Consider the following 15,412-nt stretch of genomic DNA (forward strand, 5'->3'; position numbering starts at 1 on the left):
TTCCGATTATTTTATTTTTAGGGTTTCGACGCCGCAGTTTTTCCGCGGAGGTGAAGACACCTGACGGTGCCCGATCAAAGTGAACCACGAATTTGCAAAATAACAATTTCGTTTGCACGCGTTAGCGCGAGGACGGGAATCCGTATCCACGGAACACCTCGGAGCTCTAGAGATCCGTTTCTAGCTGCTCTGGGTCCACTAGCGGTCTCCGGCTATAGAGTCGTGCTTCCACCTATAGAGATCCGCTTCCAGGTTTAGAGATCTGCATATAGGCGTGAGATTAGCGAACTCTGGCAACCGTGAGAGCTAACGTTGGCTCTAGAGTTCTTCCAAAGATCTGTTTCTAATTGGAGAGAGACTAGAGGTCTGTTTCTAGTTACGAGGGTCTTCTAGAGTTGCGCTTCTACCTATAGAGACTCTATTCAAGCTATAGAGGACTGTTTAGAAATATACAGATTGCTCCAGCAATCGTGAGGACTGCTTTTGGTTACAAATTTCTTCAAATTATCTGTTTCTAATTGGAGAAACCTTCTGGTTGAACGTTTTTATACGTAGTGATCGTTTAGAGATGTTTCTAGTTACGAGGGTCTTCTAGAGTTGCACTTCTACCTATAAAGACTCGATTCAAGCTATAGAGTACTGTTTAGAAATATAAAGATCAGGCTCCAGTAATCGTGAGCACTGCTTTTGGTTACAAAGATCTTCCAATGAACTCTTTCTAATCGGAGAGACTTTCCAAGTATCTGTACGGATAGAGCAGGTATAGAGATCTCTTTAGAGCTACAGAAATCTGCTCACGACTATAACGATCAGTCTCTAGCTATCGCGAGACCTTCTAGCGATCTGTTTCGAGCTGTAGAGGTCATCTAGAGATCTACGATCTACTTCTATCAATAGAGATGCGATCGTAACTACAAAGATTTGCTTCCACTATTATCGTTCGCCTCTAACTATGGAGATCCATTCCCAACTTTATAGAACTACCGGTAACGGATCAGCTTCTTCCATCTATAAAGATCTACTTCCAGCTTCAGAGATATCCCTCTAGTCATAGAGGTATCTGCTGCTATCTATAGAATTCTACTTCTAACTATAGAAGTGTACTTCCAGTTTCTGCCTCTAGCTGTAAAGTTCTGTTCTTAGAGACGTTCGGTGGGAAGTTTTCGTTTCTCTCGATGCGTTCTACCTCGACCTGAACACACTTTGTACCAACACTTCCCAAACACCTCGTTCCCTCTTGTTCCGCGTGATTCGATTTACCAAAGAAAACCGGATGGCGAAACGCGCGTTGAAAATCCCTTCGAACGAAACTCGAGCCGCCGCGAGACACGATTTTACCACGAGTAACACGGTGAACAAAAAACAAATTCTAGTATGTTCTCGAACATAAAGGCAATCAGTTCCGCAAAAAAGAGGCGCCTAAGACGATCGTAGCGCGACGAAAGAGAAAGCGCGGGCCCCGTAAAAAAACGGGGCCCGTTCGCTACGCGTCGATCGACGGTGAAGGGGCAGGCGTCGACGGAGAGGGGGGATGAAAAGGTTGGTTACGCGTTCAGCCTAAGCTTCCGAGCTTAGGCGCCTTCCCCCACTCTGCCTCGTTACCATCGTATCGGACGATTACCAATACTTGTACGATGAATTGGCAAAATTTTGTATCCGGATACAAATTTCGAGGAACGAAAGATAAACAATTTGTTTTTTGCTCACTCGTAGAAAAATTCAAATTCGAATCACACAACGAAATATATTCCGCATTGCTACTTTTCTCTTCCCTTCTCAACGTACACGATCTCTGTACCACAAACACGTAATATTGTTATTAAATAGCAACAAACAAGAACCCGTTACTCGTTCAATAAGAATTCCAATTCTGGTGAAAAAAACTCTCCGAACGAATTGAACGAACGCGTACGTTACACGTGTCGGTTTAACTCATTCTATACCGCGCGTGGGTCATTTCAGACCCGGAGAAGCTGTTCACAGACACAAAGAAACGTACGATAAAATAATAAAATCATAGATATTTGTCGGAGCAAGGTGAAATTACGGGTCCGTTTTGACCCGAGCGGGTCAAGTCTTTCTAAATTGTTAACGTCGCGAGGGTTCACTTCGTCGTCGGTTGCTCGAATCAAAAAATATTATCTTTTTTCGATGTAAGAATTAAGGAAATCGTTTTTTTTTTCTTTTCACGAGTGGAAAGGGGGCCGCGAAGAGTTTGCACGACGTGGTGGGGGGTTACGAGCCGCGCGAGGAACCCCACCCGTTGCGGACGCGTCTGTTTCGTACGTGTACGGTCGGTGGACCAGGCGTCGGGACGCGATGCGCGCGATAGACGACGACGCATCGTTAAAAATACACCGAGTCGGCCGGTCCACCGCGGCACGTGGCAATGAACAATTTTCTTGTACCTTCTCGATCAAAGGGTCATTCACACCTGCGAATTTCCCTGATGACGAGTTCGAGTTTTCGAGCCTCCCGCCCCGCCCCCTTCTCCCGTGCGCTCGACGCGACCCACCGGTTGGGACGGAGTGGGGGGCCCTGGCCGCGCGAGAGAGGGGGAACAGTGGCTAATGGCGGGACGCGAGCAAGGTTCCGAGACGTTCAAAATTGGACGATTCGTAGGCGTGGACCTAGAAACCCGTCGTCGGTGTATTTCCATCGCATCGAACGTTCGACGATCTTCGCGACTTACTGTCCGAGCTGCCGACCACGAGTCGCGTAGATCTTCCTAGGGAAGTTTTCAGAATTTTCATTCGGATTCGTTCGAGTCGAACATCGGTGGATCTTGTGTATTAATAGCAATTTTGTTAATATTGAAGTTTGAATGGAAATTAAAAAAGGGGCCAAAGAATGAAATTCGTATATAGTACCACTGATATCTCGTAGATACTATGAATAATTGTAAGAATATATTTGAATAATTATAGGAAGTTTTGAATAATTAAAGTTAGATTTATTGTTCGTTCAAGCGACCACGAATTGCGTAGATCTACTTCGGAAGGGTTTGAAGTTTAAATGGAAATAAAAAAAGAAGCTAAAAAATGAGATTCGCGGTATTGATAACCTAACAGTGATTAATTACCGAATACAGTATCATTGGTACCTCGAAGATACTAGTTCCCCTGAATATAGTACTATCGACATCTAAAATATTGTATAAAATTTACGAGAAGGATAAACAGCATTCTTGAAAGGTCCATGATGTATATTTTAACATTTTGACAAGTTTTCATGAAAATTTCCGAGACGTTTTTCTTCTCAGATGTGTAAAGAAAATTGGAAAATGAAATTTTTATACCCTCGTTAACATTCAATTCTTAGCCAAATAATGAAATTTACGTGCACTCCTCTAGTTGTGCAAACGGTGCAACACATTTTCGTATTCCATTTGGCAAAGAATTTGAGAGTGTTTCGGAGCTCAAAGATTTACAAACACACAACCGCTTTCCATCCCAAACACGCTCCGTTGAAAATTGAGGTGACGTTCGAAGTAGCTCTTGTGAGAGAGTCTCGGTTTTCATATGGGAAAATTCCAAAGAACTTGAGAACAACGCAGTCACGCTCACGGTCTGGTAATCTTTATTATTTCTAGTCACTGTATAGTCACTATACAGAAAGTGTACTTCGATCATTTGATCTCGCTTTAACCCGAAAGCGTCTTTTCGTTCGAATTTTGTATAAAAGATATCCCGAATGGCACTCAAATTTGTTTTAATTTTCTAATCCAACGACAGGACCTAAGAAAATAAAGAAAACATCCAATTGTACCATCTATCGTATTATTTTCGATCAAATTAGTGTCTAAAAGTGTATTAAAAATTTGTATACCAAAATATTGCGTTCGTAGCTGATAAATTACTTTCTTATATATTGAATTTTCATTTATTTTTCTATGTATTTTTGTTATTGGATCATTATCTATTTCTCAATGTATTTTTGTTATTGGATCATTATCTATTTCTCAATGTATTTTTGTTATTGGATCATTATCTATTCTTCAAAGTATTTCTATTATTCGATCATTATTTATTTTTCAAGCAATTATTGTTGTTATTAAATTATTATTTTTTACTCAAAATATCACGTTTGTCATTGCACTATTTTTTTCATTTTTCAAACTGACAGAAGAACGTTAATTGTTACAGCGTGCAACGAATTGTTTTCAAAATTTTCTATTCTATTTACGAAACGTAACGTACGTCCTTCTGGACACGCATTCGATTACAGAAACGTAATAAATGGATCGAGAAAGGACTCGAGCGATGCATCAGGATCGAGAACACCGTGAGTGCATACATCAGAATCCACAGGTGCCTTCTACCCTAACTACGACTATTGGAAGTCAAGTTCGCGATAACCTCCTCGCGAGTTCTCGAGTATTCGAGAATCTTACAATCGTCCGTCTTACGAAGACCTTGAAAACGAAGTATCCAACGAGGTCTTCGCGATCACATGGAAAACACGCTTGGACAATTTTCAAAAGACGGTACATTCGCAGAAATTTATTCGATTGAAACAAATTGGTCGCCGGAGATCTCGCTCGTGGAAGCGTCAATGTTCGCGAAGGAATCTTCTACGATGTATTAAAATAATCGTTCCACGATCAAAATTCTAATTTTCGTCCAACGAGTAACGAGTTCAACGATCCATTCGTTCTACTATTCGATTTCTACTTTTGATTCAACGAGTAACAAGTTCAACGATCGTTCGTTGCGATACACACACCTCTACAAAAGTATCGGAACACTTATCGAAAGTGAATCTAAAACAGTTACGAAATTATTCAAAAATTCAAAGAACCTGTTGGTACCAACTCTCAAAGGATTGTATCTTAGCAACGATCAAAAAGAATCGATTTTGTTCTCGAAGAACCTGTCTGGACTAAGTATCAAAGAATTATATCTCAGCAACGATAAAAAAGAATCGATTTATTTCTACACAAAACGATAACTCGAATTCTTGAGAATAATCTAAAAAAAGGTCGCATTGAAAAATTTATATTGACTACCAACAAAAATACAACGCTTACTATATTTTTCTCGAACCTCTTCGAGAGGAGGAACTTCGTCCTTTTATCATAAATACAAACGATTCTTTCTTTTCTATTTATTTTAATAAAAGATTTAACCGCGTAGAAATTATCCCAGAGAAAAGATTGTAGAAAAAATTTTCTATTCTAGAAAAAAATCGGGAACATTTAGGTAAGTTTACGCGGCGTTGTAGCTCGCTCGAAGCAATTCGGAAACGAGCGGTGTTTCGCGGAGGGTTTCGAGCGTAGCTGACTAACGTCCAAGAACATTGTTTTTTATCCGCGAAAATTCGCCAAGCGTTACAAACGGGACGTCCAAGACTGGATCGTGCGTGGGTGTGGGTCTAGAGGAACTTGGCCAACCGAGATCGTACGAAAATGAACGTCGACTTCGAAACCGAAACAAAGGACAATTTCGGCGATTCACGAGATAGGGGCACGAGAGATGTACATATTGTATGTGTATGTGTATACGTGCACAGATGAGAGAAGGTTGGATCGACAGTGTCGATGATCTTGCACCTTCGATTTTCGAGTGGTCGTTTCGTGAACGAAGAACGAGAGGTAATCGAACGGTCTGGATGCATCGATTATTTCATCGAGCTGCCCGGTGAGATTACTCATCCGCTTGGATATAGAATCTCGTCGTGGGTGGCGACTATAAACATGCCTCCCGAGCTTTCCTTGCTTCGATGCATCGAATTCTACGCTCGCCATCTTCCAGCCGAGACTTCGCGTTTTCGATTCTTCGACCCTACAGACTCGTCCTCGCGGTTAGATGTGTCCAACTCGTGTACTCGCAAGGAGAGCTTCTCAAGGAGGAACTATACCAATTTCGAAACATCTTTCAAGGAGGAACTATACTAATTTCACAATATCTTCCAAGGAAGAACTTTTCTAATTTCAAAATATTTTTTAAGGAAGAATTTTCCAAATTTCAAAATATTTTTCAAGGAGGAACTATACTAATTTCAAAATTTTTTCAAGGGAGGAACTATACTAATTTCACAATATCTTTCAAGGAGGAACTTTCCTAATTTCAAAATATTTTTTAAGGAAGAATTTTCCAAATTTCAAAATATCTTTCAAGGAAGAACTATACTAATTTCAAAATTTTTTTCAAGGAGGAACTATACTAATTTCACAATATCTTTCAAGGAGGAACTTTCCCAATTTCAAAATATTTTTTAAGGAAGAATTTTCCAAATTTCAAAATATTTTTTAAGGAGAAACTATACTAATTTCAAAATATCTCTCAAGTAGGAACTCTACTAATTTCAAAATATCTCTCAAGGAGGAACTATACTAATTCCAAAATATTTTTCAAGGAAGAATTTTCCAAATTTCAAAATATTTTTCAAGGAGGAACTATACTAATTTCAAAATTTTTTCAAGGGAGGAACTATACTAATTTCACAATATCTTTCAAGGAGGAACTTTCCTAATTTTAAAATATTTTTTAAGGAAGAATTTTCCTAATTTCAAAATATTTTTTAAGGAGGAACTATACTAATTTCAAAATTTTTTCAACGGAGGAACTATACTAATTTCACAATATCTTTCAAGGAAGAACTTTTCTAATTTCAAAATATTTTTTAAGGAAGAATTTTCCAAATTTCAAAATATCTTTCAAGGAAGAACTATACTAATTTCAAAATTTTTTTCAAGGAGGAACTATACTAATTTCACAATATCTTTCAAGGAGGAACTTTCCTAATTTCAAAATATTTTTTAAGGAAGAATTTTCCAAATTTCAAAATATCTTTCAAGGAAGAACTATACTAATTTCAAAATTTTTTTCAAGGAGGAACTATACTAATTTCACAATATCTTTCAAGGAGGAACTTTCCCAATTTCAAAATATTTTTTAAGGAAGAATTTTCCAAATTTCAAAATATTTTTTAAGGAGAAACTATACTAATTTCAAAATATCTCTCAAGTAGGAACTCTACTAATTTCAAAATATCTCTCAAGGAGGAACTATACTAATTCCAAAATATTTTTCAAGGAAGAATTTTCCAAATTTCAAAATATTTTTCAAGGAGGAACTATACTAATTTCAAAATTTTTTCAAGGGAGGAACTATACTAATTTCACAATATCTTTCAAGGAGGAACTTTCCTAATTTTAAAATATTTTTTAAGGAAGAATTTTCCTAATTTCAAAATATTTTTTAAGGAGGAACTATACTAATTTCAAAATTTTTTCAACGGAGGAACTATACTAATTTCACAATATCTTTCAAGGAAGAACTTTTCTAATTTCAAAATATTTTTTAAGGAAGAATTTTCCAAATTTCAAAATATCTTTCAAGGAAGAACTATACTAATTTCAAAATTTTTTTCAAGGAGGAACTATACTAATTTCACAATATCTTTCAAGGAGGAACTTTCCTAATTTCAAAATATTTTTTAAGGAAGAATTTTCCAAATTTCAAAATATCTTTCAAGGAAGAACTATACTAATTTCAAAATTTTTTTCAAGGAGGAACTATACTAATTTCACAATATCTTTCAAGGAGGAACTTTCCTAATTTCAAAATATTTTTTAAGGAAGAATTTTCCAAATTTCAAAATATTTTTTAAGGAGAAACTATACTAATTTCAAAATATCTCTCAAGTAGGAACTCTACTAATTTCAAAATATCTCTCAAGGAGGAACTATACTAATTCCAAAATATTTTTCAAGGAAGAATTTTCCAAGTTTCAAAATATTTTTCAAAGAGGAACTTTTCCAATTTTAAAATATCTCTTAAGAAATAACTTTCCAAATTTCAAAATATTTTTCAAGGAGAAACTTTCCCAATTCAAAATATCTCTCAAGGAGGAACTTTCTCAATTCCAAATACCTCCCATGAAGCAACTTTCCCAATTCCAAAATATCTCTCAAAGAGGAACTTCCCAATTTCAAAATATGCATATCTTTTTTATTTTATTCTTCATCTCGCGATTGTCCAATATCTCTCTAATAGCATTCTGAAATATTAAAACGCAAATTGAAATTGTGTCGAGATAAAGATTCTCAAAGAGGAAAAGAATGGATCGGTATATGGTATTTACAACGATCGAGAAACCCCCTCGATAATCGATCGCTCGTTTGCGAGATAAACGAGAGTCGGAGGTCTACGAGAATCATGTCAGGATGTTGGTTTTCGTAATGCATTATGCATACGATAATATATGATATATTGAATTCAGATTGAATATTCCAGGCTCGAATAATAAGATAAAATAAAACAAAATTTAAAAAAAAAGTTGTCGATGCAAGGTCCTACCGAATTGAGTATTTCTAATTAAAAACGAGATTCCTTCGTGACACTGCGTTGTTCTGCAACACGTACGAGACATTCTTCACCGTTTCTCGTCGGTTATCGACCCTGAAGAAACTTGTCTCGAGTTTCGACGAACTCTTGGTATTTTTAAACAATTTATACCTTGCTCTGTTTTCTTCAACGAGTCGTGTTATCGATTTCTGACAAATAGTCGCGTGGTTGAACATCGAAAAAGAGACCGAATGCAACGTTTTCAAAGAGATATCGTCTCACAAATCGGTAAGTTCCGATCGATTTTCGTTCTCCACGTTTTCATCAATCGAAGATGGAAAATTTTCTCTCAGTTTCTCTCCGGACGATCGATGGATGGCACTTGGCTGAATTCGAATCCGATAATTACACACGGTAGTTTCGAACGATTTCGAGATTCGAAAAGGGACAAAAGAGTTTTCGAGGAGTTTCGCTGGTACAGTTCGTATCGATCCAGACGAAAAGTTGTCACGATGTACCGTACGATAGAGATCTCTATTTTCTTTGCAATAAAATAGAAAACTAATTGTATTCGTAAATCAAGTTCAACGATCGAACTTAAATCATAACTGACGTAAATCAATTCTTTTTCCTTTCTACTTTGAAAGATACGTGCAAAATCCGGTAGAAATAGGAATAATTTCATTGTAGATAGTTTCAGTGTTAAATATACTGTACGTGAACTAATACACGTGTATACTAGATTGTTCAATAAGCTTTGTCGTTCGATAGAACTGATTGAACAGTATAGTACTAAGTTGCTCAATAAGTGTTGTCATTCGATAAAAGTAATAGTACTTAAAATAGTACTGCATTGAACAGTACTGTTCAAGAAGTTTTATCGAGCGACAATACTTATTGAACAATATATTACAAATGTATCAATACATGTATGCATGAATGTACTGTACTCGAACTAGTACAAGTACAAATCTACTATACTTAACTAATGCACGAGTACATAAGTGTATTGTACTCGAATTGTTACACTTGTATAGAAATCTACTAGACGTAATTAATACACGTGTATATAAGTGTACTGTACTCGAACTAGTACACGTGTATAAAAATCTACTGTACTTGAAATAATATACGTGTATAGAAATCTACTATGCGTAACTAATACACGTGTATATAAGTGTACTGTACTCGTATTGGTACACGTATATATAAATCTACTATACGCGAACCAATGCACGTGTACACAAGTGTATTGTACTCAAACTGGTACACGTGTATACGAATCTACTATACTTAACCGATACACGAGTACATAAGTGTATTGTACTCGAACTGGTACACGTGTATACAAATCTACTATACTGCAACGTGTATATAAACGTACTGTACTCAAACTAGTACACGTGTACATAAATCTACTATACGCAAACTGATACACGTGTACACAAGTGTATTGTACTCAAACTGGTACACGTGTATACGAATCTACTATGCTTAACTGATACACGAGTACACAAGTGTATTGTATTCGAACTGGTACACGTGTATACAAATCTACTATACTCCAACGTGTATATAAACGTACTGTACTCGAACTAGTACACGAGTACATAAATCTACTATACACGAACTGATACACGTGTACACAAGTGTATTGTACTCGAACTGGTACACGTGTATACAAATCTACCATACTCCAACGTGTATATAAACGTACTGTACTCGAACTACTATAGTACACTTATACATAAATTTACTATACTAAACTGATACACGAGTACATAAGTGTATTGTACTCGAATCACTACACGTGTATATGAAACTACTGTACGCGAACTAGTACAAGTGTACATAAATCTACTATGAACTTCTTGGACCGATACACGTGTACACAAACGTACTCTACGCGAAACGATACACGTGCGTTTAAACACCGGGTCGAAACAATGCACGTGTACACGTGCAGTAAAATATACACGAATCGGGATACGGATACTCGGTGTACAAACGTAATCTCGAGTGTCTCCTCGATACGAAATCACGATACTCAGCGTGAAAGACGACACGGTGAATTTTTGGAATCGAAGTTAGCGAAAATACGAAAGGTCTCCGCGTTGGTCGCTCGCGATGAATCCACACCGGTGTTTTCCTCCTCGGCGACGAAATATAGGTCGAGGAGCTCTTTCTTGGAATCGTCGCAAGGCCTATCGTCGGAACTGCCATCCTCGAAGAACGAGTTCCGCGCGATTTACCATTTTCGTCTCGGTCGAGTCTCGCGGCTCGTCTCGGGACGAAATTTTCCATCTCGCGGACGAGATCGTTCTGGAGACCGCGGAAATCGATCGTCGAACGAAGCATCGTCCACGGGAGACTTTTGTTCGTTGGTGTAAACAAAGAGAACGGACAACGAAACTCGAACGATTGGAAAACCTAGAGGACGAGATTTTGTAATCGTTTCGGTCGAAGAGATACGTTAACAACGCTTCGTTTGCGTCGAAAATGGTACACGTACGAAAATTCTAACAATAGACGACCTGGACCGGTATGGAAATTATTATTTATAAATTCGGTCGAGGATCGCGTGAGTACGGAGCCGCGAACGTTCCGTATATACGGAAAAACTCGGTACCGGGGTCCAATTGTCGAGAATCTCGGTTCTGTACGAGATCGTACGAGTTTCCACGAATACATCGCGTAGGACGTAACAGGGGAGCGGACACCATGGAGAGAGCGCGAGGCGCGAAAAGATCCCGACCTTTCTCAATCCCCTAACGTGCTCCAAAAAAGCTCCCGCTATTTCCGTACAACCTGGAAACAGAGAAAATCAACCGCGCGGATCACCTCGGTCACCGAAATCGCGAACCTCCTCGCCGACCGCGCGCCACCGAGACTACTTAGCGACCGCATCGTCCAACTATAAACCCGCGACGATGTTTATTTAACTCTCGCGGGGAGACCTCGAGTGGTATTCTAGAGCGACGAGAACGAACACGGCTACGGATAACGCGACACGGGCCCGAAATCGAGGAGACCGGCTCGAAAACTCTCGAAACCGGTGGAAAAATTCGTAAGAGCGGATCACTTTCGAACGACGAAGCAGAAAACCAGTTCCTCGTGGCCCGATGGTACGCGTTAAACGAAGAAACGAATCTACACCTCGACGTTCAACGGGGACCTCGAACGAAGTCTTTTCTCTCGATCGAACGCGATTCTTTTTTTTCTTTTTCTTTCTTTTCCTTCGGAAATCGAACACTGTTCTTTTCTTTTCAAACGAACACTATTCTTTTACCTCGAACACGATTCTTTCGTCCCGTCGAATCGAACACGATTCTTCGGTACTTGGAATCGAACCTGATCATTTCACGAATCGAAGACGATTCTTTCATTTTTCATCGAACGCGATTATTTCTCGAGGGTGTACAACGGACGTGGAGAAGTCACGGGTAGGGAAAACGCGGGAAAATCGAGAGTCTTACCCCACGAACGCCGATGTGCTCATGTCGGATAATCTTTGGTATCCGCTGGACGATACGAAATCCGGTGTCCCGGGTAAGCTCGCGCCGCCTCGTGCCGCTTTCCACCAGCCGCCGATGGGAACCGGTTCTCTCTGGCCGTGGCTGTCCCTCGGAGGTCCGTGAGCGTACGAGGAGGTGGAAGGTGGTGGTTATGGAAAGGGACGAGCAGCACCGATGCCGACACTAGCGCGCGCCCGCTGCTACTGCGGCCCGCTGATCCCCTGGCGAGCGGATCACGCTCACAGCCGCCCGCCGCGCCGTACCCGTGACTCGACCACGTACTCGCGAACGCGTACGCCCGAACCTCACCGCTGTGCCGACCCTCGCCACGCCGAACCGAACGAACGAACGAACGAACGAACGAACGAACGACCCCGGACGCTCTACGTGCCTACACAACCAGATATTCTATCTCCAATAGTTTTTTTGGCCATTTTTTTTCCAACGCTTGTCCGCGGGGAAGATACGACGCGTAATAGGAACTTATATCGAGGAGGATTGTTACTGGTATTGTCGGTGGACGAAACTTTTACGAAAGATAGAAGATGTAGGCCGTCGCGACACCAAAGCGACCATTCCCGGAGGAAATCCATGCGTTGGTAAGGAGATAGAATCTCGAATAGTTTTTTTAGACATTTTTTTGCAACGCTTTGTCCGCGGGGAAGGTTCGACGCGAAATAGGAACTTATATCGAGGAGGATTGTTACTGGTATTGTCGGTGGACGAAACTTTTATGAAATGAGTAAGACATAGGACGTCGCGACACCAAAGCGACCATTCCTGGAGGAAATCCATGCGTTGGTAAGGAGATAGAGTTTCGAATAGTTTTTTTAGAAATTTTTTTGCAACGTTTTGTCCGCGGGGAAGGTTCGACGCGTAATAGGAACTTATATCGAGGAGGATTGTTACTGGTATTGTCGGTAGACGAAACTTTTACGAAACGAAGAAGATATAGAACGTCACGACACCAAAGCGACCATTCCCGGAAGAAGTCTCCGCGTCGTCTAGAAGATCTCGAATAGTTTTCTTAGAAATTTTTTTTGCAAAGCTTTGATATCGAGGAAGGTTCGACGCGAAATAGAAACTCATATCGAGGAGAACTGTGGTCAGTGGACGAAACTTTTACGAAAGGAGTAAGACGTAGGACGTCGCGACACCAAAGCGACCATTCCCGGAGGAAGTCCATGCGTTGGTAAGGAGATAAAGTCTCGAATAGTTTTTTTAGAAATTTTTTTGCAACGCTTTGTCATCGGGGAAGGTTCGACGCGAAATAGGAACTTATATCGAGGAGGACTGTTACTACTATTGTTGGTGGACGAAACTTTTACGAAAAAAGTAAGACGTAGAACCTCGCGACACCAAAGCGACTATTCACGGAGAAAGTCCATACGTCGAAATAGAAGCTTATATCGAGGAGAACTATTGTCCCTTTAGAAAACTTTTACGAAAATTTGACTACTCCGAAATAACTCTGCGCAACGTGTCGATATTCAACAATTTGATTTATCAATGAATGAAAAACTAACAAGACACAAAAAAGATTAAACATATTAAAATTTCTAACAGATTCCGCTTAAACGTTTCGAAAGAACAAAAATAATTTTCAATAAATACGATCGTCGCGACACTAAAGCGACCAGTCCCAAGAGATGACTCATACTTCGACAAAAAGATCCGCGACGTCGCGCTGAATATATACATTAGCAATTTTCTCGTCCTCTTAATACATAACAATTTGAATACACAAAATACGTGTACAGCTCCTACCGTTCTTCCGATCGTTTCCAATCGCACGGATTATCGCTATTGGCCGAGGCCCGTGGCCAATGAGCGCCACGATAGGGGAGCTGGACTGCCAGAGTGGGGACGTAAACAGACGTTAGCCTTCTTCTCACGGACGAACAGTACGTCAGAGTCTCGTTTCTTTGGTCCACGCGATCCTGGAGAGTGGAGATTCGTTCCAGCCGATCGACGACGCGTTCTGAAGAAAATAATGGCGTCGGTTGAAGCGCCAGGTGGTTTCTTGCCCGACAAACAAACCCGGCGTAAAAATTGACGATTCTCGATCCGTTGTCACGCCTCTCTCGCGACCACTGTCGTTCGACCGAGACGAAAAAACGACGCTGGATTAGCTTCGGGAGCAAACACAATAACGCGTATCGTTCGCGTATCGTTTCGCTTTCCTCTCGCGAAACACCGACAAGAAGTCCACGTTCGCCTTTCCCCCGCGATCGTAAAAAGTTAAAACGCGAAACTGCGTGTCGCGAGAGGCTCACCGCGAACGAAATCACCGAACGACCATCACGAACTCTCGAAATCGGCGAGCTCGATCGACCGTGAAAAACCCAATCGAACGCAACCTAAGCGCCGACCGACATCACGTAAATTACAATCACTCGTACGAACAAGGAACAGTTTAATTACAAATCTTACAAACAAATCGAACGCAGCTTAAACACTAAATAACCGCAACGGCGTGTCGGCGTTGACTGTTCCGCGAATTACCCTAATCGGCTCTAACGAGTACTCGAGCTACGATTCGCGAGGGGAACACCACCTTTACGATGTCGATTAATTGTTTTTTTTTTTTTTATGTTTTCGAATCGTTTGAAAATATCGCGACGAAGTATCGACGAAGTTTTTTTCTCGAAATGTGTCCCGGTGTTTCGAATAGGCGTTCAAATGCGCTTTTCAATTTGTCGCTTTGGAACGAATCGATATATTTTGAAAATTCTTACGCGAGACGATAGAGTCGTTCGTTCGGTTTATGAAAATTCTTATTTCATTGGATTGTAATTATTGGATCTCGAGAAATCTACCTCACTGTGCGACTGGGGAATTTCGGTGGCTTCGTACTAGGATGCTTGGAGTTTCTGTATCAATTAACGTTTTTTCGTGAAAATTGACAGAAATATTGTTCGTAGTAGGTACTTTTATCGCACGTGAGAAGTATTCGTACCGAATTGTTCGTGCAATCGGGAAGAATTCCATAAAATATTATGTTTTACAGACCGAGAGGTGGTGTCCTCTATGAACGTAAAAATAAACCCTAATTGATAAGCTTCGCTTAACGACTAATGGAAATCTAAAAGCGATCAAGCACCAGATCCACCATGAACGTGTTCAGTACCGCCCTTGGTACCGGACAAACGGGGCACTTGTCCTGGGCCCACGTATTTAAGAGGCCCCGCACTCGTTAGTTACCTTCAAATTTGCAATTGTACTAGGTGAGGCATCTAATTTTTTTTTAACATTGCCCCTGGTCTCGTAATCTCTAGAGGCTCTGGACCCAACAATTTTTAGGGGCCCCAAGTCCCAGAGTATGTAATTTCCCCAAATTTTACAATCTCTTTTTATCCGGAGCCTCACAATCTCTAGTGACTCCAGATCTCGCAATATTTAGAGGCCTTAAACCCAGACCCTCTTTTAGGGGCCCCAAGTCCTACAATCTGTAACTTCCCTAGATTCTACAAACTCTCTTTGTCCGGGGCCTCACAATCTCTAGTGGCCCCGGAGTTCGCAATCTCTAAAGGTTCTAGACCCAGAAATTTTTAGGAACCCTGAGTCCTACAATCTGTAACTTCCCTAGATTCTACAATCTCTCTT

General features: G+C 40.3%; 2 protein-coding genes across 3 annotated transcripts in view; one reads left to right on the forward strand and one right to left on the reverse strand.

The window, feature by feature from the left end:
• Positions 1-12,045, reverse strand: part of LOC143143994 (uncharacterized) — a 41,335-nt gene extending 29,290 nt beyond the window's left edge. Inside the window, 1 exon segment of the mRNA XM_076305912.1 lies at positions 11,768-12,045. Within this exon segment, the coding sequence (XP_076162027.1) occupies positions 11,768-11,790 (23 nt within the window). The 5' untranslated portion in view covers positions 11,791-12,045.
• LOC143143992 (uncharacterized) overlaps positions 1-15,412 on the forward strand; it is a 43,299-nt gene that overhangs the window by 16,658 nt on the left and 11,229 nt on the right. The gene's annotated exons all lie outside the window — the stretch shown is intronic.

This window comes from Ptiloglossa arizonensis, chromosome 3 (genome assembly GCF_051014685.1).
Source record: "Ptiloglossa arizonensis isolate GNS036 chromosome 3, iyPtiAriz1_principal, whole genome shotgun sequence".
Taxonomy (NCBI): Eukaryota; Metazoa; Arthropoda; class Insecta; order Hymenoptera; family Colletidae; genus Ptiloglossa; species Ptiloglossa arizonensis.